General features: G+C 61.5%; 1 protein-coding gene across 9 annotated transcripts in view; it reads right to left on the minus strand.

Moving 5' to 3' along the window:
• The window catches only part of PACS2 (phosphofurin acidic cluster sorting protein 2), a 36,250-nt gene extending 16,487 nt beyond the window's left edge, over positions 1-19,763 (minus strand). For 3 of the 9 annotated variants that reach the window (XM_053666035.1, XM_053666034.1, XM_053666032.1), the window contains exons 1-3: positions 19,467-19,761; positions 2,443-2,572; positions 871-960 (exon numbers count right to left, since the gene is read on the minus strand). In XM_053666035.1, the coding sequence (XP_053522010.1) occupies positions 871-960; positions 2,443-2,572; positions 19,467-19,585 (339 nt within the window). In that variant the 5' untranslated portion in view covers positions 19,586-19,761. Of the gene's footprint in view, positions 1-870; positions 961-2,442; positions 2,573-19,466 lie in introns of all 9 variants that reach the window. The other 6 variants (XM_037132020.2, XM_037132019.2, XM_053666036.1 and 3 more) reach the window with 4 other exon arrangements.
• Between the last annotated feature and the right edge of the window lie 7,170 nt (positions 19,764-26,933).

Genomic DNA, 26,933 nt, shown 5'->3' on the forward strand with positions numbered 1-26,933 from the left:
CCCCACCACATGTGGGCCACAGACCACATGTGTCGGGAGCAAGCTCGAACGAGTCTCCTGCAGGCTCATGAGTAAACGCTGGCCTGGAAGGCAGGCGACGGGCCACCTGCACCCACCGTGGTGCTGGCTCACACCGAGCACAGCTCTCCGCGCTTGCAGAGCCACGGGTGCAACAGGGTGAGTCACACGTGTTGGAAACTGTGCCCCATTAATAGCCTGGACCCCCAAAGCAGAGAACTGGCCCAGAGCCCAGGCACACAGGGCTCAGAGAGCTGACCAGGCAGAGCTGGGCACCAGGGGCTGCCGGTAGGACTCGTGGGGTTTCTCGAGACCGCAGCCCTGCCTCAGGCCCCAGCAGAAGTGGGGGTGTGGTGGGTGCAGCAGGTGGGAGGACCCACGCCGGAGACGGCTCTACACTCCCAGCACACGCATGGCGAGAAGCAGCTGCCAGCCACTTCTGGGCCACAAGGGTCTTTATACTGCCTGCAGACACGCAGGCAGGACGGCCGCCCTCAGGCCGGTTCAGGGCTGCTCTGGGCTCTGGGCCGAGTCGGGCAGGGGGTGCAGCTGTTTCATGCTGGGGTGTCTGCTGCAAACAGAGGCACACTCCCCGCCAGCACACCCAGCACTGCACAGGGGTCCGAGCTCACGCCGCTGAGTTGCCCACATTCCTCCCCACCTTTTTCGAACACAGGAAGGAAACAGCCGCAACCTGTCACTCGAGTTCTCAACCTCACTGCTCGCGCTCTGTGAGGAGACCCGGATGAACTGCTCGCCCTAGCCCGAACCGCCCTAGCCCGAACCGACCAGGGCCTACAGTCGGGGGCCCGAGGCAGCGGGAGGGGGTGTTGGTAAACCGGGAGGGCCCACCTGCAGGGAGAAGGTCAGTGCCAAGTCAGTCTCCACTTGTCCACTGGGGGGCAGCACGATCTCATGGGACCGCAGGATGCGCTTGGAGCCCTGGAAGAGAAGACAGGGTCTCCTGCAGGGGGAGTGCCTCCTAGGGACAGCAGCTAGACTGTCCCTCCCCTTAACTCAGGAGGAGGAGCCGAGGGCTGGGGCGTGTGAGGGGAGGTCTGTCACGAGCCTTACAGACGTCCACATCCTTTGACCCCGAGCCCCCTGCTGATGTGGCTCAGAGCCACGAGCAGCCCAGAGCACACAGACCCACAGCAACTGCATGGACGCAGAGGCTGTGTGGGCTGGGAGAGGCTCGGGGTCCAGGCCTTGCTGCAGACACAGGCGGGGACAGGTGACCACCCCCTGGAGGTCACTGACTAAGGCGCAGTGGCGGAGTCACAGCACAGGGACAATGGCAGACGTCTAGAAGTAGCTGGGCACGTGGCTGCACAGGAAGACCAGCGTGTGTGCGCGTGAGCCGCCCGGACAGTGGGAAAGGCCACCGCTAAGCGCCTGTGACAGTGCAACACAAATCACCTGTAGAACACACAGGCCCTGACCTCCGACCTGCCCCAGAGCACACCCCACACTTGAGAAGGTGCTGGTCCGGACAGGGCCTGCTGGCCCGGCACCACGTGGGGCAGGTGGGTGCCGGGCGCCCAGGGTAAACTGTAGAGGGAGGGAGGCTCCCAGGGGCCTAGGACCCTGTGCGGCTGGATCTCAAGAGTGACAGGGTCTGGCTGGGACCACGGAGACGGCAGCTGGGGGAGCGGAGGGCTAAGGCCAGGGTGCGGGCGGGTCGGGGTCGGAGGTCAACAGTGCCAGCTTCAGGGGCGAGAGTGGGTCAGCCCCACCTCATCCTGAAGACCCGATGAGACCCAGACCCCTCCCCAGCCCGGGGTCCCGCATGCAGCCTGCCAGGGCTGGCTCTGATGCTGAGCACTGACGACGGCATCTTCGGGGAGGAAACTATTGATTTCTTCAGACCTTTACTCAAAAGAGTGACCCTGTGGGGATGGTGGCAACTGATGGGTGGGCGAGTCAGGCCTCAGGCCCCCTCACTTAGGAGCTGGAGGCGAGCATGGCTGTCGGGCCCCCACAGCTGCAGGCCGGCAGCCTAGGCAGCCACAGCGGTGACAACCTGGGGCACAGGGCCTCTGCCTGTGGGGCTGCTCAGGGGTCCTGGCAGCACAGGCACTGGTTCCCACTGAAGCTCAGCAGCGAGGCCACAGCAGGACACCCCCCAGCAGGGGCCTGTGAGCCGGTGCTGGGCCTCGCACCTGCGGGGGACGGCGGGGCTGAGAGCTGCCACCCATTGGGACCCAGGGGCCCCCACAAAGGCCAAAGCTGGCCTCCTGAAACCCGGTGGCTCGCTTGTGCCCACAGGGAGCAAGACCCGCGAGCATCTCGGCCCCAGGCAAGTGGTGAGAGCACCGCGTCAGGGTGGCGGGTGGCAGGCAGGGGGTGTGGGTGCAGGAGGGCCCGCCCCCATTTCTACTCCCTAGACACTTGGCCCGGCCTCCCGTGTGCCTGCGCCCTCACCTGGGCAGCAGGGCGCCGGCACAGCCTGGCCTGTGGCCTCACCTGCATCTTCACAGCGATCACCACCGACAGGAGCTCCTTCTCCAGCTCCTGGAAGACCACCAGCTTCTTCAGGGTCAGGCTGCACAACCTGCAAGGACACCGGCCCTGCTCAGGAGTGGCCCCCCATCCACACTGCTCGAGCTCCAGGGGCGCCCCTGGCTGCCACAGTGGACTGGCCATCAAGGCTCCCAGGAGCCCTGGCCAGACCGCCTGGGGGCCACCTCGGTGCCCGCCTGCGTTGAGCTCCCCTCAGCGCCCCAGGCCGTGGCCAGGTGCCCCTCTTCAGAGGGTCCTAGAGGCGGGTCTCCCTCTCATGGAGGTGGCCGGGCGAGGGTCCGCAGACAGGCAGACAGAAGAGGGTGGGTAGACCAGGCATGCCCCCAGGGACCAGGGTGCCAGCACCCATAACCTCCTTGCCCCACGGGCCTGCCCACCTACTTCGCCTCCAAGGGGGAGGGCCAAGCAGTGCAACGGGCAGGCAGAGACCAGTCCCAGGGACATGAAGTCCAGCACAGGGAGGAGATGTCACCACAACTGCGAGTGGTGTCGGGGGCATGGAACACACAGGGGCACTGTGTGGAGGAAATGAGTCTGTAACCACCACGCAGGACACCTGAAACTCACAAACGAGGCTGAATGTCAACTGCGATTGAAGAAAACTTTAATTTTTAAATAAGTAAAAATAAAATGGGCAGAAGACCTGCACAGACGTTTCACCAGAAGAGAAACGAGGGTGGTGAACAGGCACTGAAGCCCATGGCAGCACCAGGGGCGGGGACACCGGCCCCGACAGCAGCCCCGAACACAGGGCCCTGGCAGGCACACGGCCCGAGTGGGCAGGCGGTTGCCAGGGGCTGGGCAGAGCTGAAGGAGCAACTACGGGCGCAGGGCTCAGGTGGAGCGCACACGAGCGTGGGGCAGGGTGAGGTGTGCTGCACGCTACGTGCGAAAAGCCTCGTTTCGGGAATCGGAGAAGCCACAGACCTAACGGCACGCCCACTGCAGCCCCACAGGCCCAACTGGCGCCCGATTCCCGTGAACCAGGAGGGACAGGGGCCCCTCAGCACTTTTCAACCGGTGTCTCCCAGTTTCCTTCCACTCGTCTTCTGTGGGGGGGGCTCCAGTGGGCGCCGTCCACAGCATGCGGTGGCCGTGGCCAGAGGCACAGTAACCTCCCCTGGATGTGGCCTCATCACAGGCGCTCAGGGGCCCCTCCCCTGTGACTGTGCACACCCACACATGCCTGGTTATTCCGCCTCTGTGTGCAAACAGCACAAAGGCCCAGAAAGGACTGTCTGCAAACAGACACAGGAAAAGGGGGTCTGTTCCTCATCCAGCCCCCGTCCAGAGAGAACGCCAGGGGGTCTGCAACGCAGGCGGCCAAATTCGAGATCTGCTTCCTAACTCTTGGCCCCCAAGGGAATCGTGAACAAACACCAATGCCCGCAAACCATGACTCTCACTGACTCGGGGCGGCCACTCTGCACGGCGGCAGCGCCGGCTGGCTGTGGGCACTCACGGCCTGCACGCCCGAGACAGGCACAGCCCAGTGTTTCCCTCCGGCCGCTGTCTGCCTGCTCCGGCACCGCATCCCAGAGAAGTGGGCCTGGCTTGGTTTCTGAAACACAACCGTGAGTCCAGAAAGCTTACAGAGAGTAACGGCACCGTCTCTGCATCTCCACCACAAAGAATGAAAGGTGTTCTCCACACCAACCTCTGCTCTTTCTGAGAAAGATGGCCCGATGCACAGGAGCCGAGCGTGCTCTCTGCACCCGCCCTCCCTTCCCCGAGGGACCACTGTCTGGAGCAGGGCCCCCTGCAGGACATTGCTGCTGTCCCTGAATTTCCTGCCTCCCCTGGTAGGCCGGCACCGCTGGGTTTGCCAGTCAGAGGCTCATTCCTGCCTGGAGGAAAAGTGGGCGAGGCCACCAAGCAGACCCTGCCAGTCCCCCTCCCGCCCCTAGCAGCGGCACCATGTAGCCTGTCCCGGGGGCAGCAGGCCTCTGGTCGGTTCCTTTTCCCCTGCTGCAAGGACAGGACCCAGGCAGCCACATGGAGGCACTGAGGACTGCAGGGGCCCAGCCCCCCGGGACCACAGAGGCAACACCCACAGTGCTGCATTTCTGGCTGTTACAGAAACGTGGCTGCACCCTGGGCTGCTGCGCACAGTGTGTCCTCGCTCGAACGCAGCCAAGAGCTGCTCTGGCTCTTGAGCCACATGCCTGATGCCACCTGCCGGCTTCTGCTCGGGCCCTTCACAGCAACACCAAGTTCCCTTCAGAGCCTTCAGGGCTGGCGACGCCGGGCCACACTCACACACAGACATGGTCCCCGTCCGCCCGTCTGCCCGTCCGAGGGCCTGGCAGGCTGTTTCAACAATCAGTGCATTTGTCAGCCCCCAAATCCACAGGGACACATTCCAAAACCCCAGTGGTGCCTGCACAGATAGTAATGAACCCTGTGTGCCCCACAATTTTTCCTGTGCGTATGTGCCTACAACAGGGCTTAATTCATGAATTCGAGATTAACACAAGCCCTGGGTGGAGTGGCTCAGTGGGTCGGGTGACATCCTGAGGACCAAAGCGTTGCTGGTTCGATTCTCAGTCGGGGCACCTGCCTGAGTTATGGGCCAGGTCCCCAGTAGGGGGCACACGAGAGACAACCACGCATTAATATTTCTCTCCCTCTCTTCCCCTCTGTCTAAAAATATATAAATAAAACTTTTAAAAAAGTGAAAATAAACTCACAAAACGTTCATTTCTGGGAACTCTGTCTAATCTTTCGCATCACAAAGCAAACATGTGCCTTCGGGGGCCGAGTGGCGTCACCGCCCTGGTGAGGCTGCCAGGGTGGCCCTGTGCCCCGGGCCCCGCCCAGGCCCCTCGCATGCTCTCAGGGCTGTGGGGTCCGCACGCACCTGCACCACCCGGTGGTGGCGGCTGCTGACCCCACGTGCTACGTTGGTGTCCACGGCACCACGACAAGCACCACAGATGGCGGCTCCCACCATCCGGGCAGCGCACGATCTGGGAGCCTCAGCCAAGGTCAGGCCAGCAGGCTGGTCTCCTTGGGTCCCGAGCAGGACCTGGCCCAGCCTGCCCTGCCGCCTGCCAGCCCCCCCCCTGCAGGGGACTCCCGGTGCGTCCCTGCGTGCCCATCTCTCCTCTTTGGGGCTCAACCCCATGGGAAGAGGCTCACACTGATGGCCTCCTTCTTCTTGCCGGGACTACGGGGTGCGTCTGAACCCAGTCACCTCTTTTAAAGCTCCGGCTGCAGTGCTGCCCCATCCAGGGACGTGGACGTGGACAGGCTGCTCAGCCCCTCGCGCTCGCCCACAGGCACGAGAAGAGCACCATCAGGCCTGGGGGCCGGCGCATGACCGCTGCGGTGTCCACTGCAGGAGGCAGTGAGGGACCTGTGGCCAGGGGCACTGCCACGGGCTGCCCCCTCTCCATACCTTTCACCTGCTTCTGCCGGTGAGCCCGACAGGACCACTGGCTTCCACCGGGCACACGCCCGCCCCCTCCCAGCTGTGGGCCGACCAAATGGGTGTCTGACGACGTCTGCGCGGTCCAACTGTCCCTGTGGCGCATGCTCCCGGTGCGGCGGCTCCAGTGCTGCGGGCCCCAGCCTTTCCCTGTGCATCTCCCGTGCGACGGCCGGTCGTCCCCACAGCACTTCCTGAGGAGCCACCGGGGCATAAGGCCATCTCTGGGGGCACAGCTGCACTGTGCCACTGCGACCCTGGGTCCCACAGGCCAAGCTGCTGGCACCTGCGCCGGTTCCCTGGGTCTGCCTGGTGAGGCTCCTGTGCAGACACGCCCGCTGGCACGGGGAGCGTGCCCCAGCAGACACGCCGGCTCTCTTTCAGGTTGCCCGCCTGTGCCGTGCACGCGTCGGGCCCAGCTCTGTCCCATGTGGAATCATGAGACAGAGCAGCAACGAGGGAGAACAGTCCTCGGGCCACACGTAAGCCGGCCCGGGTCTCCCCGGGGACACCCTCTGGGCGGGGCGCAGCTGCCTCTGCGAACAAAGGCGTCCCCGCATCTTCACGTTGTAACCACAGGCCTCTCTGCACGCTGGTCCCGGTGCGGCTCTCGCACCGTGGCCTCCCCGCCGTGGGGGCTCTGACCCCTCCCCGCTCGCTCACACACTGCCGTCCACCTCTGCAGTGGCGCCTCTGCAGAGGGCAGTTCTCTCTCTCTCGACCCCCGACCTTCCGCGTCCTGTTGCGCTGCCCCGGACCTCAGTGGGAATACTCAGTGGCTGCCTTTGCCTTCCCGGGCATCTCAGGGGCTGACAGGATGGCAGCAGTGACCCCAGCAAGTGAACAAACAAGCGGCCCAGGCAGACGACCACCCATGCAGGTCTGTGCATATTTAGCAGGTTCGGGAGGTGTGCTAAGAATGGGTGTGGCGCTTCATCACCCGCCTGTTCTGGACAAATCCTGATCTTCCTGTTTCATCCTGTGAATGGGAAAGTCTGAACCACGTCCTGACGGTAAGTCGGGGTTGCCCAGATCCAGAGTCTGCGTTTCAGGGAGGACGTGACCATCCGTTGCTGCCCTCTGGTCTACGTGGGCCCTGGGCACGCTCAGAGCCTTGTAAAACTCTCGGCTTCACCCCTTTCTAACCTCTGGGGCACTTCGTAGGCGAGAGGGCTTATTTCCCAAAGATTTGGTAAAATTCACCAATAAAACCGCCTGGTGCTCCTTGGAAAGAGGAGATTTGAGTGTAACTGGTCTCTTCTCATTTCCTATTTCACTAAGTCATTACTTAGTGACTCGTGTTTGCTACAAAATCATTGGACTCACCATAGTTCCGAGTTTGCTGACAATGTCTGCAGGTCTCCTTCCGGCTTCACCCTCCATCTTTCCCCAGCGCACCCTCCCTGCTCCCGGAGGCCTCTCCGGAGCTGCGTCGGGCTCTGCCCGTGTTCAGCGCAGCTTCGGCTTCACCACTGTGCCTGACTCACTGTCTTTATGTGACTCGACCTGGAAGCCCCCAGTCGCAGGGGCTGCAGTCCGGGCCTCACGTAGCCCCCGGAGGGTGGGCACCGGGCTGCGTGGGCGTCCAGGCAGGGCGGGGCTCGGGCTGGCCCGGGATGTGGAGGCCACGCCCCACTCTGAGCAGGCACCCAGAGCCCCGCCGGGCAGCGAAGGCCCTCACCTCGGGTTTTGATTTACCTTCTTCCCCAGGGAGGGGCTGCGACTGGCGCAGCCCCATTCAGGGAACACTCTGGCAACGACTGACTGTCTTTTTCCAGGTGGTGAACGGACCCTTTACTCCGAGACCTGACTGATCTGCCGAGGCTGTGGCTGGGCAGCAGGAGGCACGTGCACAGGGCCGCACGGCCGTGCCCACCATCTCCAGGACCTTCCGGTCTCCCCAGACTGGACCCTGTCCTCTCTGCTGTCGCTGTCTGTCCCCATGGGTCGGGTCCCCAGGGGCCTCCTGTGTCTGGCTGATCCCACTCAGCAGGACATCCTCACAGCCCATCCCTGCTGTAGCAGGTGTCCAAATGTCTGTCCCCAACTGCACTGCAGGCCCGCAGGCGCAAGGGGACAAGTGTGCCTTCGATCCTTCGCTTGCTCGCTCACCCACTCGCTCGCTGGGCCGACTCTGGACAAACAGCAATGCTCCCTCCTCCAAGAACCAAAACGCAGACGTCACCGTGAGCAAAGTCAGAGACAGCCTGTGGACACAGAAACACGGCCACAGGGCCACAGGCAGACAAAGGACTGATGTCCTGAGGACAAAGGCTCTCACAGAAGCACAGAGGACAAATGGCCCACAGACCTAGGGGCAGTGCAGAGAGGTGCCGCCCCCACTGCACCCCCCCCCGCCCTGCGGCCACAGGCAGGGCCCCTCCTGTCAAGCCGGAGCCATGACCATCACAGCAGTCCAGTGGGCCCCAAACTCGGGACACCACCACCGGCTCTGGACACCACGACTTCTGGCCCCCCAGTGGACAATGACTCGAGACATCGAGTCCCTAAGTCCTCGGGAAACGTCCCCTCCACAACCACAGTGCAGCAGCTGCCCCAAGCCTGTCACCTGGAAGCTCCACCTGCTGCCAGCATCACAGGGTCCAAGCAGGACACTGTCGGACCTGCTCACCTGTCCGGCCGGCCCGTCCCCTTCCTCAGAACGTTTTGGCTGTGGTAGAGTGGACGCAACGTGAAACTGACCTCTGGGGCTACTTCAGTGTGTACGGACCCAGGGCGCTCACGCGTCACGCAGCCGTCACCTGTAGTTCCAGGAGTTTTGCTCATCGCCCCCCAACCCGAGCAGGCAGCCCCCGACCTGTGCTGTCTCCCACACCCTGCTTCCTTCCCCGGGAACACGGCGTCCAGACTTGCCTGTGCTGCGGCGCGTCAGGCCCACCCCCCCTGCCCAGGGCTGAGTGGCGCCCGGCTCCAGGCAGGGCCGGTGCACAGAGCTGGTGTCAGAGCACACACACCCCCGCCCACGGGAACGAAGCTGTGGTGGACGCACGTGCACAGGCACCGGCCGAGCCCCTGCTCCAGCGCTTCGGAAGGGGTGACGTATAGAGCCGCCTGGTGACCAGGGGCTGCAGGCTGTCCCCAAGCTGCTGCCACGTCATGTTCCCTTCAGCAACGCCCAGGTGAAGGCAGGCAGCACTGGGCCCAGAGCAGGAAAGTGCTTTCCGGGTTTCTGGAAAATGCACCAGCACCCCAGCTGGCGCTGTGAGGAGACGCTGACTCCCCACCGCTCCCCTCTGGGATATGAGGCGGCCTCTGTGGTCCCGAGTGTGGCACTGGCCGAGTGTCCTGGGGGAGGAAGACCTAAGGACCTTTGTTCCCAGGGTTGCCCACTTGTGCCGTGGCTCGGAGGGGGTGGCTGGCCAGGAAGCCCCCCACCCTGCCTGCCTCCCAGAGAGGGCAGCCCAGGAAGTGGGCCAGGAGGGGGGCATGGGTCAGGGGGCTCCAGGGCCCGGGGCGCTTCCTTCGACAGCGGTCTGGCCCTCATCCTCGCAGGAGGCCCCGAGGGAGGGGAGGGCTCCACAGCCTGAGCGCCTGTCACCTCTCTCACTGGCCTGGGGCGGCTGCCAACTCTCTCTGGCCCAGCTCAGTTTCCTCGGTGTCTGAGCCTTATCTGGACACAGCTGCTTCCTGCTAACCAGGAGAGGAGGTCAGAGGCCAGCCTGGGGGCCACAGCGGCTCCTGCTGAGAAGAGGGAGAGTTGGGGGCTTCATCTCCACCTCGGAAGGCTTGGACCCCTTAGAAGGGGTGGGGGGCAGCCCCGTGGCTCTGCTGAACAGAGGCCAGGCCCATCCAGAGCGCTGCGTGTCCGCGGGACAGGGCTCCTAGGGCCAGGGCCTGTTCTGACGATGCCTGAGACCACAGCAGCCTGCGCTCTGCCAGCCAGCGCGAGACAGTCCACCGGAGGCCATCGCCCATTCTGGTCTGCACTTCCAGGACACCCCGCCCTTGGCCCACACCCTCTGCCTCCATGACAGAGAAGCCCCCCTGCACCCACTCCCATCCCAGGCTGGCCTGCACACCCCTCCGATGCGCAGGGGGCCCCACACTGTCCCTGGCAGGTGAGGGCCCCTGCCCTGGCCTTTCCCGTGAGTAAAGACCCTCGGTCCCAGCGAGGGGCTTTGCTAACAGAGACAGCACGGGCCCCCATGGGGAAACTGGGTGCAGAGGACAACAGCCAGCCAGGGGAACAGGGGGCAGGGATGAAGGCTGGGGAGCCCCCGGAAGCCCCCAGGTCGGGCCACGTGACCCTCTGGCAGGGCCTGGACCTCCTGTAGAGAACCAGACTCCGCCTGGTGCCCCCTCCCTGGCTGCTCTACACCTGGCAGGCAGGACGCAGCCCCAAAGAACTCCTGGCGCCAAATGCCCACCAGAACCCGGGATATCGGGACCCCGCCCTCCTGGGTTTCCTCCCCCCTCTTCACTGGGCCTCTCTCACATCTGCCACCCCGGCCCTGCCAAGAAACCAGGGATGATGGGGATGAGCGGATGGCCGCTTCGCTCTCGTACCAGAAGACACAAGCCGCTCCTCCTGGCCGGCACCCCCACAGCACACAAACCCTGACCCCCACCTCATCCACCCGCCCTGCTCCCTACCTCTCCCAGGCAGCTGCCCACCCTCCCAACCTGTTCTCCCTTGGCCACAGCCCACCAGGCTCTGCACGCCCAACCAGAGAAACTACCGGTGGTCCCAGTGTTGGGGTCCACAGGCACCACATGCCTCTGTCCCAGCAGCTGGCCGTTGGAGAGCCCTGCACCTGGGCCCCTGACTGCTGGGCCTTCTCTGACCGTGTGTACCACAGCCCAGGGCCAAGGGCAGGCCTCTGCTCCCCCACGCCACTGCTCTCAGGCCACTCCAGACGAGGGTCGTGCATGACAGGGCTGCCCCTCGAGGAACAGGGTCACACTGAGGCGAGGTCAGCAGCCACTGCCCATCACACCCACAAGCACAGTGGTCACCTGCTGGGGCTCCCGCTTTCCCACCCTGAAGCCAGGATCTCGGCCTCAGTTGGGTGGCTGAGCAGCTGGTTTGGGACCCTGCCTCAGCCTGTCCCTCGGGGATGTCATTGTGGCTGGGGCCCCTCCCCCTGGGCCACGGGGTGGGGGGCACCCCTTCCTCTGCTCATGCCCGGGGGCTCGACAGCAGAGGCTCGTGCCCTGCTGGGCAATGGCCCGTCCCGGACCCACAGGCTCACTTGGGACGAGGGGCGCAGCAGGCCCTGCCAGTCACAGAGCAGTAGGTCTGTGCAGGTGATGCTGCAGGTGAGCGTCCGGCTGTGCCCCAAACCCGGGACGTCCGCACCTGGCCCAGCCCTTGCGTGCCGGCCCTGGGAGCCACCGAGGCCTGAGGGGATGGGAGGCTCGTGCTCCCCGACGTGCCACGCTGCAGGGGCAGGGCCCAGGACTGAGCACCCCAGACTCCCCTAGAGCTGCTGGGGGCCCCTATCACCCCCGAACATGGGCCAGGCCAGTCCTCAGGCCGGTGCTGGCTGGCCAGAGCAGCGGGCACTGGGGGCAGAGAGCCGGCCAGCCCTGGTTCCCAGGCTCCCATCCACACAGGGAAGGAGACAGCTGCCAGGGAGCAAGTCTCGAGCGACAAAGTGAGTGCCCAGCTGGGCACGGGGCACGAGGGAGGCCTGCAGGGGGTCTGCAGGGACTGTGAGGGGCGGGGCCCCCCCAGGGCTCCTGCAACCCACAGTCCCTGCTCTGAGCCGTCTCCTGAGCAGACCCAGCACCCGGCGGGAGAGGGGCCTGTGGGCCAGGGAGGAGACAGCTGTCCCGAGCCCCGTCCAGTGCAAAGGTGACGGGCGGGCCCCGAACGAGGTCGGCTCCACAGCAGCTAAGGCATCTGCCACCCTCGAGGACACCGGGTCCCACTGACCTGAGACCCCGGCTGGGCTGTCACATGCAGGGTGGGGCTGCAGGCACCTCCCTCACTGAGAAAGGCCCATCCTCACTCTGTGCAAACAGCTTGGTGCCCCTGGCAGTGCCAGGGACCCTCCCGGAGGGTCTGCTCACCCACCTTTCTTCTCACTCCTAACACAGTGGCTTCTGGGACACCCCCCAGTGGCTGCGGCTGCTCTCACAGGACAGTCTGCGCTGTGCGCACCCGCCCACCCCCCATGCAGCCTGACACCCCTGCTGACAGCGGCACTGACACAGGATATGTCCCGAGTCTGGGAGGCAGCGGCTGGAGGTGGCAGCTGTCCCCGGCTCCCGGTGGGCCTCTGCAGTGGCGGAACAAGGATGGAACGAGGACGGAACAAGGACAGAACGCCAGCCCATCCAGGGCCAAAGTGCAGCGTGGGGGCGGGACTGTGTTCTAGAGCCAGTCACCACCCCTGTCCCTGTCCCGGTAACTGCTTTTCAGGAGGAGAGGAGGAGGAGGACGCAGCGTGCATCCTCTCAGTCCGGCCAGGCCAGGCTGGGGGAGCAGGGGCCTCGCTGTGGGAGGGGCCCGCCCACGCACTCCCTGCCTGTGATGGCCAACGGCCTTCTCAGTCCCCCTAAGTGGGCCTTGGGTGACCCCAGCACAGCCTGCTCCCAACTTGGGTTCCCCGGGAGCGTCCGGGCCTTTGACGGCCAGCCAGAGCCAGCAACACCCTGGAGCCAGCAGGCTGGCCCCACCCGTCCTCCGTGGCTCAAGCTCGGAGGTGGGGGGCTGACGCAGAAGACAGATCCCAGCCCAGACCCCCGTGGCCGCAGCCTCATGTCCCTGGCAGGGACATGCAGCAAGGCACCTCCCCCCACTGGGTTACAGCCGCCTCTCAGCAGGGTCAGGTGAAGAAGTCAAAACGCCCATCGCCAGGAGCTCCAGGCATGGAAAGATGCTCCTGCTTCCAGCACCTCCCACCACCCACTCTGGCCTGTTTACCAGGCCCCTGCCCACCTTGCCTACCACACAGGGGACCCACAGCCACAGCCTTGAACTCCACAGGTGGAAACCAGCAGGCCGCCAGGGCACAGCGCTTGCCCTGTGGGCTCTGCCTCCCCGGAGGCAGACGAGGGTCTGCATTGACCAGAGATGCTTAGAAACACAAAGTGCAATCACCAGGGACTCAGTCCACCTGGACCAGGGACACTCCCACCGGGGCAGGGGAGCCTGGCTGTAAGTTCCACAGGAGCTGCCTGTAGGGTGGCCTTGCGGAGCCACTGTGCCACAGCGTGCCGGGAGCCACCCAGGCACACATGTGCTCCCCCACCTCGCCCAGGGAGCCACTCCCCAAAGAGGAAGCCCACCTGGGAAGAGGAGATGGTCACAGCGGGAGTCTGTGGAGCCCACCTGTCGCCCCCCCCAACATCGGGGGTTAGGGTCAGCAGCAGTGGGCAGGCAGCAGCAGCCAGGCCAGGCCTCCTGAGACATCAGCCCACAGGCCCCGCACCCCACAGCCAGCTCCTTCTGCCTCTCCTCCAGTGGAGCCCCAACCCCTCCAGGCTGCAACCCCCACACCAGCCCACTCGCCCCTGCACATGGCGACCCCAGCCGCAGCATGGGCACCCTTCTCCCACACAAAATAGATCAGTGCCTTCCCCAACCTCGGATGAGACCCACACCCTGCAGCAGGGCAACGGGAGGGGGACAGAGCAGGGAAGGTCTGGGAGCTGGCTACTGCTACAGAGGGACATACAGAGCGTGCCCGGTGCCAAGCGCCACCACACGTCCTGGAATTGGGGAGACGGAGAGCGGGAGCAGATGCACAGCTGAGGAAAGAGTGACCGAGAGCTTCCCAGAACTAATGCAAGTCACCAACACACAGTCCAGAGTCCACCAGGCTGATGCAGGGGGTAGGGGGAAGGTGCACACCAACACGGCCCAGGGGACGTCTCAGCTCGGACGTCTCAGGGCCACAGAGGAGAAAGGACAGAACTTCCAATGAGCCTGATGCTTATTTTCAACAACAAAAACCAGGAGGCAAGTCAGGGAGGTGCGCCCTCCTTGTGCAGAGGGGACCTGCCCCCTGGGGCCACAGGGGGTGTCACACCCCAGGAGCAAGGCTGGGCACCTCTGCGAGCATGGAAAGAGCAGCTAGTCGTCAGCAGGTCCTCGCTGAAGAGACCCTAAAGATGCACTGTCACATGGCAGAGGAATGTGACTCCAGCCTGGAGACAACCGGGAAATGAGGAAGAGACGCGGCGAGTTCTGAGTTCATCCTGGTAACAGCGGCACAGAGCAGCGAAAGACAAGAGAAACCCAGGAAACAAAAGCCAGCAAACCGGAAGGGACCAGTCACGTGACAAGCCCCGAGGTCCCTGCACCCTCGGGGAAGAGAGTGACGGTACAGTTAACTTTACAACACGACGGCCAGAACAGGAATCACCATTTACATAGTTGCCGCTGGATATAAACAGTGGTGACTGTAAATGGAGTTAGAAAAAAATCGATGCAAAACAAGGCAGCACAAAGGAAAACAAAGGTGGAACCTGCAGGACAGTGATACACAGGGCTACGACGGCAGACAGGGACCCGATGCCAGTGGACTGCACACTCCAGGTGAAGGCCGGAAGCTCGTCAGACTGCGCGCAAACTCCAGGCTCATGGTGAGGGACTGAAGACACACCTGCACATGTGTAGACACAGGTCGGTGGGGCCAGCAGAAGCCGACGTTCCAGAGGGCGCTCGCGGAGCTGTGTGGCCGTCCCATCCATGTCTACACAGAAAGCATCACCAGGTCCAGAGCCACAGGCCCTCGAAGCCCACACCACCAGGGAGAGAGTGTGAGTCCAAACCTGTGCATCGTGACAACCGCGACTCCCTGTGACACAGCCGGGAGAGACGCAGGTGGGGCCACCCCAGAGAGCTGGTCTGCACACGAAGGAAGGGGCATGCAGAGCAGAGCGCCACAGGCTGGGATGGCCAGCAAGGCCCCAGGCTGGTCAGCCCAAGCGGCCTCGAGCCCCCTGCAGAGCGAGGACCCAGAGTCATGCGGACCTCCATCTCTGACCACGACACAACTGAGTGATAAACGAAGTATGGAAAACAGAGAAGCGACAGATTCGACGATGGAAAATTAACTGGAAAAAATCCATACATGGATATTACAGAACTTTGAAATGTCCTGTTATGTTGAAAAAATAATAGAAAAAATTTAAAACATTTTTAACTGAATGATTGTACACATAAAGGCATGTAAAATGCAGCTATAAATGCTTTTGTGCAAGGGAAGGGGGAAAAGTAACGAGCTGTGTAAGAAACCAGAACAAGAGCGGCACAGCAAACCCTCCATGGGAGTGGGAGGGCACAGAGACAAGAACGAGCTTCATTTTAACGAGCGGAGGAGCCCCAGTGCGGCCGGTCGGACTGTCTCCCTGCAGGAAGAGTGGACGCGGGAGTTACGGGGGCCAGCAGCCAGGCCCTGCAGGCAGTTAAGAAGTGAAAGAATAGAATGAACAGCTTTATGCCAATAAACTTGAAAATCTAGACAAAATGGACAAATTCCCAGAAAAATGTATTTCTAAAACTAACCCAAAGGGGCAAAGAACCTGTTCTTCATCCAAGGAAACTGAATCAGGAGGCAAACTCCCTGCAAAGCAACTGCAGGTGGGTGACTTCTTCTACACACTCACAAAGCAAACAACGCCAATCTCACACAAGTGCCACCATGGTACGGCACAGGCAACGCCATCCTCAGCGGGCTCTACAAGGTGTCTTGGCACCAAAACCTGATATGAGCAGCAGAGGGCGGGGTCTCAGGCGTGTGCACACAGTACTGCCGTGCATCTGAGGGCGGAGGATTAGTTTACCACCCGGCAGTCCATTCATGTATTTTCTACGTACTCAGCAATTAAAAAAAGAGAAGCCCCGGCCAGGGATTCAGTTGGTTAGAGCATCGTCCTGATGGGCCCAGGTTATGGGTTCACTCCCAGGACAGGGCACATACAAGAAGCAACCCATGAAGGCATAAATGGGTGGAACAGCCCTGGCTGGTGTGGCTCAATGGATTGAGCGCCAGCCTGCAAACCGAAAGGCTGCTGGTTCAATTCCCAGTCAGGGCACATGCCTGGGTTGCAGGCCAGGTCTCCAGTAGGGGGCATGTGAGAGGCAGCCACACACTGATGCTTTTCCCTCTATCTCCCTCCCTCTCCCCAAAAATAAATAAGTAAATTTTTAAAAAGAAGTGGGTGGAACAGCAGATCAATGTTTCTCTCTCCTTTCCTGTCTCTAGAATAAAGACATGATTTAAAAAAAAATTTTTTTTTAAGATTTTATTTATTTATCTTTAGAGGGGAAGGGAAGGAGAGAGAGAAATATCAATGTATGGTTGCCTCTCGTGCGTCCCCTGCTGGGAACTGGCCTGCAACCCAGGCATGTGCCCTGACTAGGAACCGAACTGCGATCGTGTGGTTCGCAGGCCCGCGCTCAATCCACTGAGCCACACCAGCCAGGGCTTAAAAAGACGCAATTTTTAAAAAACAGATTACATTCAATATCTTCTCACAGTAAGTGCAGAATAAATCCCTAAGGAGCAGCCATTGCACAACCATCAGAATCACTGACATTGACGAGAGGATGACACGGAAGGTGACACAACTGGTGGCTGTGGATGGCAGTGCCACCCCTTCAGAAAACTGGCCACTTCTCATGACGCTGACAGCCGCCCGCCTCCCGTGGCCGGTTACTGCCAGAGAGAAGTGAGCAGACACTGTCCCACACTCTGCACAGTCACAGTGGCTTTGAACACGGGAGACCCGACCAGGAACGGCCCAGACGCCTGCCACCAGGAGCAGGTTCAGACAGAGTGCGGCCCGTGGTGAGAAGAGGAGGACTCCTGGGCTGCAGTGTGGAGGGGCCAGGCCAGGCCCAGGTGCTGCCTGCCAGCCCGAGAACCTGAAGCCCAGGATGCAGGGGACCTGCTGGGGCGCTAAGCCAAGAGGCAACCTTCCTAAAAAACCAGGCACACAGCTGTCAAAATTCACACATCCACCTGAATGAAGGTCCTTCTGTGTGTGTAAACCAAATATCCATGACCCCTCAAACAGACCAAGGGGTGAACAAGGAGGTTGCAGAACATGCAGAAATAAGAGCATGTGAACAGATGTCCGACCTCAGACACTAACAACTTGTGAACCTCAAAAGTGGGAAGTGCAAGCGTCTGTCTGAAGTGCCCCAGACCCTTCAGGAAGCCTGGACAGGAGGGGACAGGTGGCCCTCTTGGGATTCCAGGAGTGGGGCCCAGCAGCAGGAGGCAGTGGAAAGCTCAGGGTTGACGAGGAGGAACGCTGTGTCACCACGAGCAAATCTGTGAAACAGAGCCTGCCTGCCACCCTGAGCGGGAAGAGCAGGAGAGATGAGGCCAGTGGCGCTGGGGAGCACCGCAGGCTGCACAAAGCCAAGAACACACCTCGTCCTGAGGTGGGGGGGCAGCACATTCGGGCAAAACGGGTTTGCTACCACCAAAGATGCTGCTGAGACTCGTGGGGGAAAGGAGAAAGCAAACCAGCTGAAGAAAGAAAGAGGAATTTCGCTGATGAGGAAGTACAAATGGGCTGCATTAGCAATCAGAGAGATTCAAGTGAAAACCACAATACTATTTCACACCTACCAGACTGGCAAAAATGAAAAGTCAGGCAGTGCTGGTAGGAGTGCTGGAGGGGGGCGGAGCTGGCACAGTGCTCTGGGAAGCTGCCTCCCAGAGTAACACTGGGCACAGCCCCCAAACCTCACTGCCCGCACGTGCTCACCACTGGTCCGCCTGCCCACACCTGGAAACAAGCCAAAAGACCGGGACAGGGGAGAGATGCACGCCACTATGGGATGGGGTCACCATGAGGAAGAGGCTGACAACAGCACAGATGCCACTCAGATTCTTAAAGAGATCAGGCAAAACCAAGAACAGAGAAAACGTGACCCCCTTCACAGAAGTCCCCGCAGAGCACCACCAGCCTGGCAAGGACTCATGCTCCAGAGAAACAGGGGGCTGAACCACCTCCCAGGACAGGGAGGGGCCTCGGCGGGCTCACAGTCTGAGTGGCGGCTCCCAGACAGCCAGCACTGTCCAGCCCAGGCCCCTGCCTCCCGCCCCACTGGGTCCTGGCACAAACAGAGTGGGCTTCCTGCAGGGCCCATGAGGGGCCGACCCCTCCTGAACCCCCGCTCCAGCTAACACGCTGTGGACTTCCTTGGAGCCCAAGAGCTGCTAGAGAGGCACGGCACCCTCAGGCTGCGTGCCGAATGTGTCTGTGGGCACGTGGCCAGGAGGGGCAAGCGGGACCAGGGGATGGGGTACAGCCGCATGCAAGGTCCAGGGGAAGCTGGTGACAGCGCAGAGGGGACAGGAGAAGCCGGGGGGGAGAGGGTCCAAGATGACCTCTGGTTGTGGGACCCAGCGCTGGGGCAACTGCCAAGACAGGAAAGAGAGGAGGCCAGGCCGGGGGAGAAGCTCCTGAGCGTGGCTTTGAGGCCCACTCTGAGCACTCAGCACAGCTTCGGCCCTGTGCTCCTGTGTCCTCCACACATCACTCAGAGCCACCTGTTGGAGGAGCTGAGGTAGAGTGCATGGCCCCCTCAGGGCACACCAGCCACTTCGGTGCTGGAGGACACTCCTGAGGTGTCCCCCCCCAGCAGGTCTCCCCAGGAGGGCTCTTCCCTACAGCCCACCTGCAGCCCCTGTGGCCAGCTGCACACCCCAGGACCAGGCCCTGGAGCTAGGGCTTGTTTCCCCCCCTCAGCCTGGCGCTTCTGCAGCAGGGACCTTGGAGGGGGAAGAAGCCAGGAGGAACAGGGAAGTCAGGAATGTGAGCGCAGTGGGGCTGGTGGGCCTGCAGAGAAGCCTCCACCAGCTGTTACCACGGGTACAGGGCTTCCCCAAGTGGGAGGCGAGTGTCTTTTGCAATGGCAGAATTGACGGCATGATGCAAAAAGTAGTGTTGACGTACAAGCAGGTATCTCTAAATTTGCAGGCGCAGCGCAAACGGGAAAGGGCAGAGACTGGAAGCCCCAGCCCCCAGGGCTACCTCCAAGGATGTGCTGGGTGAAAGAGAACAGTCATGGTCCCGGGTCTGTTTGTCCTCTGTACAGTGTACCCTGAGGGTCAATCCCAGGACACTCAGACTTCCGTGTGGCTGGATGCAAAAGAAACTCTGTGGTGCCCGGTGGAGAGAAAAGGCACCCTAGGTGCACTCCACCAGCACCACATCAATAGGAGGACGCGAGAACGCTGTCTGGGAGCCAACCAGGTGAGAGCCCAGGAGACCGGGACCTGGGACACCCTCCGGCTCAGGGATTCCTCGCAGGGAACGCTTGTGCGTGCCCGAGGAGGGGCGCAAACCCTGCGGCCCCAGGCGCGGGGTCCCGGGTGGAATCCCAGGAAGCGGGTCCCGGGTAGAGGCCCCGGATGGCCGGTCTCTGTGGACGGCCTCGGGTGGGGGTCCCGGCTGGGGAACCCAGAGCGAGGTCCCGGGTGGCCGGTCCCGAGTGGGGGGCCCCGACTGGCCCGCAGGTGCGCGCGGGAACAAAGCGACCGGCCGGGCGGCGGCGTACCTGGGCACGCAGCTGGGACTGGAGCCGTCCACCTCCCAGGTAGCGAACAGGTTCATGGGCACCGGCGTGTTGAGCGCCGCAGGCGGGCCGGTCAGGCCCAGACGGCCCCGCTCGGCCATGGCGCCGGCCCCCCGCTCCTCGGTGGCCTGGGGCTGCGGCCGGGCCGCGGACGCGCGGCGGCGGCGGCGGGCGGCGGGCGGGCCGGGCGCGCGGAGGGCGGCGGCGCGGTCACATGGCGGCTAGGCAGCTGGGACTGCCGGGCGGGCAGCGGACAGGCCCGCGGGCGGCGACGAAGCTGCTGCCGCCCCGCCCCGCCCCGCGCGCGCCCGTCGGAGCGCCCGCGCCGCGCGTCCCCCGGGCTCCGACCGCGCCGCCGCCGCCCATTGGCTGAACAGGAGCGCGCTCACCACCTCCGGCCCAATTACCGCCTGCGGAGCGTCGCCGGAAGTGAGGTTGGCGCACTATCTTCCCGCGGGCGCCGCGCCAGGCATTCCCTCCCACAGCTCGCGGTGGCGCGCGCAGGCTCCTGCGCACAGGCTCCGCCCGGTGCGTCCCGCCCCCCCGGGGGATGGGCGGGAGGGGAGGGGTCCGGCGGGAGCCAAGTCTCGCTGCCGGGCAAGTCCACGAAGCGCGCTTCCCTGTCCACGCGTCCCGCGACTTCCCAGGAGCACTCATTTTTCCTACACACCAACCCTGGCTTCTTGCGCGTCCTCGGAGTCTCCCCGGCCCTCGCGCACTCCCGGTGTCTCCTGGTGCCCTTCTGTCCCCTACTGTTCCCTGTGTCTCCCGCAGAAACCCCCTAGATCACCGGGCCCCAGCGCCCCTCTGTCCCCGCAGGGCCTGGCGGACGGCCTGGGGACGCCATGTAGCTGGGGAGCGAGGCGCCGGAGGGGGTTTCTGCTTGGGGGGCCCAGGGGAGCCCCTCAAGCGCAGGGTGTGGGGTTTAAATCCCCCCTGGCGTGTCCTCTTTCTTCCCGAGTCTCCTTATTGTCCAGCAACACCCTGTCTGCCTTTTTTACAGTATACAATGGAGAACAAATGTCTGGGACAGGAGCGGCTTCTAACCAAGGCTCAGTGAAGTTGGGGACCCAGGTTGGTAGTAGGCAATGGGCAGAGCTGTCCACTGGGCCCACAGGGCAGGGAAGGTGGGAAAAGGCCCTAGGAAAGTACATCTGGGTTTGGGGGCCAAGGAGTCCCTTCCTCCCATCCTTTTGGCAGTGGTTCTGGTCAGTCACCAGATACTGAGATTTAGGAAAAGCTTTGCTGGCACCTCTTCTGTTTCTTTGTATCCACAGTGTGACACAGATGCTTTCCTCTCCTGTCCCCGTGTCCTGTTGTCTAGAAGCAGTTTTACTGAAACAAGTCAAATCGACTTTCTTCCACTGCCTCCAGGCTCATATCCCAGAGCCCCTGGGAGCCCTTTCTCCGGCAAAGGATCCCTCCCGGCCTCCAGCTGTAACTTGGTATCTGGAGCAAAAACAGCTGCGTCTGCTTAGAGCTGCTTTGGAGAGAACAAGAGAGTCTGTGTTTCCCACGTGTTGGGTGGTGCAACCAACAGCACCAGAGTCCGTCCCGCTCGGCCAGCTGACTGGGTGTTGGCTTACACTGCACATTACTGCTCCTGCCACTGGCACCTGTGGGTCTCATACCTACAAGATGGGGGCGTTCAGAGGGCAAGGCACAGTCCCTGTTGACAGACTGCCTTTGGTGACAACAGGAGACAGACACCCACTGATCTTAGCCTTTGGCATGTGGCACTGCGGGACAGTGCGAGGTGGTCAGATGAATGGACCACCTGACATTGTGTCTGTTTACACCAGCATCTCACCCAGGCAGCGAGTACAGTGGGGTGGGGGGAGTGAAATGAGGGAAAGCAGGGTGACTAAGCCCAGCACACAGAGGCTTGACACCAGCTGCTGGCCAGCCGCAGTGCAGCTGGGCCCTTCCTCCACACCAGACAACCTTGTGAGCCCTTCCTGGGCATGACAGCCTGTCCCATCCCCATTTGACAGTTGAAGAAACTGAGGCATGGGAGATTATGCAGTTGCTAAGAGAGGAGCCAGGGTGGGAGCCCACACAGTCTGGCTCCGAATGGCCTCCCCACCCCAAGCCACTGCTATGGTGAAAATGCTTGCATTGTTATGCAAGGCAGGGACTCAGATGCAAAGACATGCCGTGCACACTGTGCCCATGACTCTGTGTGCTCGTTTGTTCTTCGGGTGGGGCCATGTAGACACCAGAACGTCAGTGGTGGTGAGACTGGGGTCTTCTGGCTTTTCCAGACTTCTGCAGTGGACAGATACTGTTTCAGTGATCAGTTACTTTTTTTTGGCCAGAACCTTGTATTTGCATTGTCCCCTTCTGTACTTGAAAATTATTCTGTTCATCTTCCCTCAGGTGACTGTGGTCCCAGGTTGATACTGTGACAGTGAGGACGATGCCCCTCTCAGTGAGCCTGGCACGGGGTGACACACACTTCCAAATGTGTGGCATGCACCTGGTCTTTCTGGTAGCTGTTTCTTTAAAGCAAGAACTTGCTCCAAGAGGAACCTCTCTGGACAACAGGGGTGGCTGGGTGTGGCTGGGTTGGACGCCAGAGGAAAGTATCATCCAGAGCCCTGGGATTCCGGGAGGGCACCCTGAAAACCTTCGTGAGATTCTGTGCCACCTGCCTGCCTCATTTCTAAACAAATTAAAGCTTCGGCCCTGGCTGGTGTGGCTCAGTGCATTGAGCACTGGCCTGGGAGCCAAAGGGTGGCCAAGTTCAGTTCCCAGTCAGGGCACAGGCCTGGGTTGTGGGCCAGGTCCCCAGTAGGGGGCGCGTGAGAGGCAACCACACATTGATGTTTCTCTCCCTGTTTCTCCCTCCCTTCCCATCTTGAAAAATAAAATCTTTTTTAAAAAGGATGAATTATCTTTAGAGGGGAAGGGAAGGAGAGAGGGAGAGAAACATCAATGTATGGTTGCCTTCTGTGTGTCCCCTGCTAGGAACTGGCCTGCGGGGAACCGGCCTGCAACCCAGGCATGTGCCCTCCCTGGGAATCGAACCGCAACTGTCTGGTTCCCAGGCTCGCGCTCAATCCACTCAGCTACACCAGCCAGGAAAAAAAAAGTGGATGAATTAAAGCCTTGGGTTTCCCAGGGGTGCAATAGGACTCCGGCTATATTGAAGCCCCAGCTTCTTCGGGCACTATGTCCAGGCTCACAGCCCCTTTTCTGAGGTCCCAACCATTGTCACTGGGGTCCCTCCATTGGCAGGGGCTCTGGCAACTCACTGGTCTCTTCAGCCTGAGTTAAGATGATACACCCAGGCATGGGGGCGTGCTATGGCCCCGGGCAGGTCTGGCCCCTGCAGGCAAGAAGTGGGCCCTGGGATCACAAGGCCCAGGTGCAGGGATGGCGGTGCCCGCAGCAGGCTCATGCACACGGAGATGGCCGCCAGCTCGGGCCCTCTGCTGCGCCCACGTGGGGAGGCTTGTGTGCTCCCGTGCACGGTCGCCACTCTCTGCATGGTTCAAGTTGGTGGGGGGAGTGGCCAGGGCCCCCTGTAGAGCCCAGACGCCTGTCGGCTGGCTGGACCCCCCAGTCCGCTCCAGCCCACCGAAGCCCGCAGCACTATGCAGCCTACGCTTCCTTTTGGGGGCAGGTGGAGGAAGCGGCCCTGGAAGGGGAAGTCCCTGTCTGGTCCACGCTCCTGGAAGATGGACGTGGCTTTAGAAACCCCTAGGTGTGGTCTGTGTCCCATCCACCCCCATGAGGCTGAGCCGCTGTCACTGAGGGAGGGACACAAATGCCCTGCACAGTGTGTCAGGGGCAGTGCCAGGGCAGCAGTCCTCTTCCAGGAGAGGGAGAGCTGTGGCCACGAACCCCAGCACAGCCAAGGCACGCGGGGAACAACCGAGCACCAGGCCCCAGTGCGTCGGGGACGCCCCCCCAAGCCTGCTCACCCTGACAAGCGCCTGCGCCGCAGGAGTCACAGCCGTGTGGCACCTCCCCTGGTTGCCTGCTAAGTGGCTGGTGCGCAACAGATGCCCTCTCCCCACAGCTGCTGGTGTGCCGTAGGAGCCGCCTGATGAAACAGCCCAGGTGACCCTCACAGAGCTGAGTCCATGGTCCACACACTTGGTCCTTTGTTCCTTTAGGAAACGACGGTGCAGCTGGTTTCAATTTCTGGGAACCCAGGAAAGAAAAGTGGGACCAGGTCTTGCCCTTGTGGACCCATGGCCTCCTGGGGAGACTGCTGGGACGGGCCAACCAATATACACACTGGGCTTCCAGATAATAGGAGCACAGACTGGGTGTGGTTGCCGAGACGGGGAAGATGTAGCCAAGCTGAGGACTGGGGACAGCGAGGAGCCAGCCACAGGAAAGGGCCTCGCTGGCCGGGGAGCCCCGGGATGCCCGGTCTGCTCAGCTGGTGCTCTGGAGGGTAAAATACCGCCCAAGGGTCCGGGCCAGGCCTGCCCGCAGCGAGGTCGGCACTAATACCCATGTTGCCACGTGGGCTCGGAGCCCCCGAGCCAGCACGTTGTCCCAGGGTTGCTGGTTGGGAGGACCCTAGGCGGCTGCCGGGAGCAGCAGCAGTCATCCAGGGTGCCTGCCCCCTTCCCCCCCAGCGGGACGGGATTGCCACAGACACAGGCACCCAGGCGAGGGACAGCAACTCCTAAGGAAACGAGCCGGCACCTGCTGGAGGTGAGGGAATGAGCCGTGAGGACCATCGGGTCCTGGAAACGCACAAGCAGGCTCGGGGGGGACGTGAGAAGGAAGGAGATAACACAGAAACCAGGACTGAGCAGCCTTCAAAACACAGTACCAAAGAGAAGTCCTCGAGTGAAGAAACCAAAGTTCGTCCAGTGTGGTGGACGGGGTGAAAGAAGCACGTCAGGGGCTGCTGAAGACAGAATGGCTGAAGTGGAAGACCAGCCTGGAGAGGTGGACCAGGTTGCAGCACTAACAGGAAGCACGAGAGAGGTCCAAACTGCGGAGGCAGGCGCTCAGTGTTCTGGGGCCACGGGGAAGCCGCTTCACCAAGGGGGAGCCTTTGCGTCCGGGCAGGTGAGCAGAGTGGGCAGCGAGTGCGGAGGTCCCGTGGCCGGAACTGGCCTGCCCTGCAGGCTCGCAGCGGAAATGAGGACGACGGAGACAGAGGCGGGTGGAGAGGTGAGCGGGGGCAGAGCCCGGTGGCACAGCCTGGGTCCCCGTGCTCACTCTGCACTGGCAGAGGCTCCCCACAGCGGGGAGAGACAGTCTGCTCCCGGAGCGGGAGGAGGCAGGCGTGGACGGAGAGGTGTGCGGGGCGGGTTTGGGAGGAAGAGCCAGCGGACAGGCAGACAGGACGGCGGGGCCCGTGAGGGTGGAGGGTGCAGAGGGGGTGCTGTGCACTACGAGTGAGGACTGTGAGGTGAGATGTGAGAGGGGCCTCAGGGCCCAGGCCGCACCCTAGAGGCTGGTGACCGTGCTGCCGAGAGGCACACTGATGGCGTGATGGTGAAGAGAGTAGTGTGTTGGGAAGTGCTTCTAGGAGACAGGTGGCACCACCCATTAGGGCGAGCGTCAGTGGCACCCGGGCAGTGAGGGCCCTGGAAGAAGGGAGCAGCGTGGACGGGGCTCCTCCTCACAGCTGCAACTGGCCCAGGGGCCCTGGCCAGCACAGGAGGCTGGCCCACCTGGAAACCCAGGGACCAGGGAGCCCGTGCTTTCTGGGGTCCCGCCAGGTAGTGGCAGGGGTCCCTGCACATCCGTTGAACGAATGAGGGAGACGTGGCAAAGGCGACACCACGCTGGAGGCGTGGCACCCGCCCCTGCACCCCCACCCACAGGTCCTGCAAGGGGAGAGTTTGCCCAGAACAGCAAAGAAAGCAGAGCTCCGGGACACACGCGGCAGTGAGACGGTCACTGTCCCAGTCCTGCTCAGGGTCCCTCCACCCCTTTGCCTGCACCTGACCCACGGTCTTCATCGAAGTGCCAATCTGGAAACAGCCCACGACTCCTCGGATGTTCCTGGGAACCTGACTGCAAGGGTGCACTTGCAGCAGCAGAGTGAGGAAAGAGTGTGTTCACTGTCAGGACAGCAGGATGGTGTCCTGGGGGCGGGTCGATGGGACAAGGGGAGGGCAAGCGGCACAGGACATCACCACCTTTAGGGAAAGGATGGGTTACTGCAAAATGGTATTGGGACGATGGATGAGACTTCTTTTATTTTTTATTTCACTTTTTAAAATATTTAATTTATTTTTTTACAGAGAGGGGAAGGGAAGAAGAGAGGGAAACATCAGTGTGTGGTTGCCTCTCCTGCGCCCCCTACTGGGGACCTGGCCCACAACCCAGGCATGTGCCCTGACTGGAAATTGAACTAGTGACCCTTTGGTTCATAGGCCAGTGCTCAATCCACTGAGCAATCCCAGACAGGGCAGGATGAAACTTAAAAAAAAAAAAAACTTCACCTGAGGACATGCCCACTGATTCTAGACAGAAAGAAAGGGAGGGAGAGAGGGAGAGACACTCATCGGCCGCTTCCCATACGTCCCCCAACCAGGGATTGAACCCACAACTCTTCGGGGCCTAAGGACAATGCTCCAACCAACCGAGCCACCTGACGAGGGCAACTGATTAAACCTTTTTTTTCCTCTGAATCTTTACTTCACTCCTGACACCAAAATAAATTCCAGATGGAACAGGAATTTAATCATGAAATATGAAACCATAAAGTCTCTAAAAAATTGGAAAAATAGTTTATCATTTTGCAGCAAAAAGGGCTTTTATAAACAAGCCACAGACTGGGGGGAAATTGCCACACACATATCGAAAGACTAATTCGTAACACATTAAAAGCTCTTACAAGTCAATGATAAAAAAGAAAGGACCGAACAGAAGACTGCAAAGGACACAAGCCCCAATTCACACCCACAATTAAGAATTAAATCATGTGAATTTGCACCCAAGTAAGTTGTATGAAAAATAAAGGTAACAGCCACACGGCCGCCTTCCCATTAATGTCAGGACTCCTCGACGATCCGTGCCCCTGAGTCTTCCCCTCTGTGATGTCTGCGTGGGGGCCACTCACCCTCTGCCTTCCCCAGCCCCCCTGCTCAGGGACAGGCAGTGGCAGCTGGAGGGTGGCCCGGATAGATTGCACCACAGAGATTGGTGAACAAAGCATGACTTGATTTATCACCCCATTTATCAACAGACTTCTTCAAAGGCCACGCCCAGGGGCCCACCTCCACAGAACTCGGCTCTCCGACTCCTGCCGACCAACGTGGGCGCTGCAGCACCAGGAGGGTTCCAGTTCCTGGATGTTTATCCCCTGCCAAGGAATGCTCTCAGGCTTGGGAAAATGATTTCTGAAAAAGCATTAAACGCAGTTGTAGACCTTCCGTTTCCCGGGAAAAAACACAAAGTTTCTGAAGTAGAGCCGGGCAGGAGGCAGCACTGCTGCTCATCCTGAGCGAGCCTGCGGGGACA

This window comes from Artibeus jamaicensis, unplaced genomic scaffold (assembly GCF_021234435.1).
Source record: "Artibeus jamaicensis isolate MK-2021 breed Jamaican fruit bat unplaced genomic scaffold, CSHL_Jam_final contig_444, whole genome shotgun sequence".
Lineage (NCBI taxonomy): Eukaryota > Metazoa > Chordata > Mammalia > Chiroptera > Phyllostomidae > Artibeus > Artibeus jamaicensis.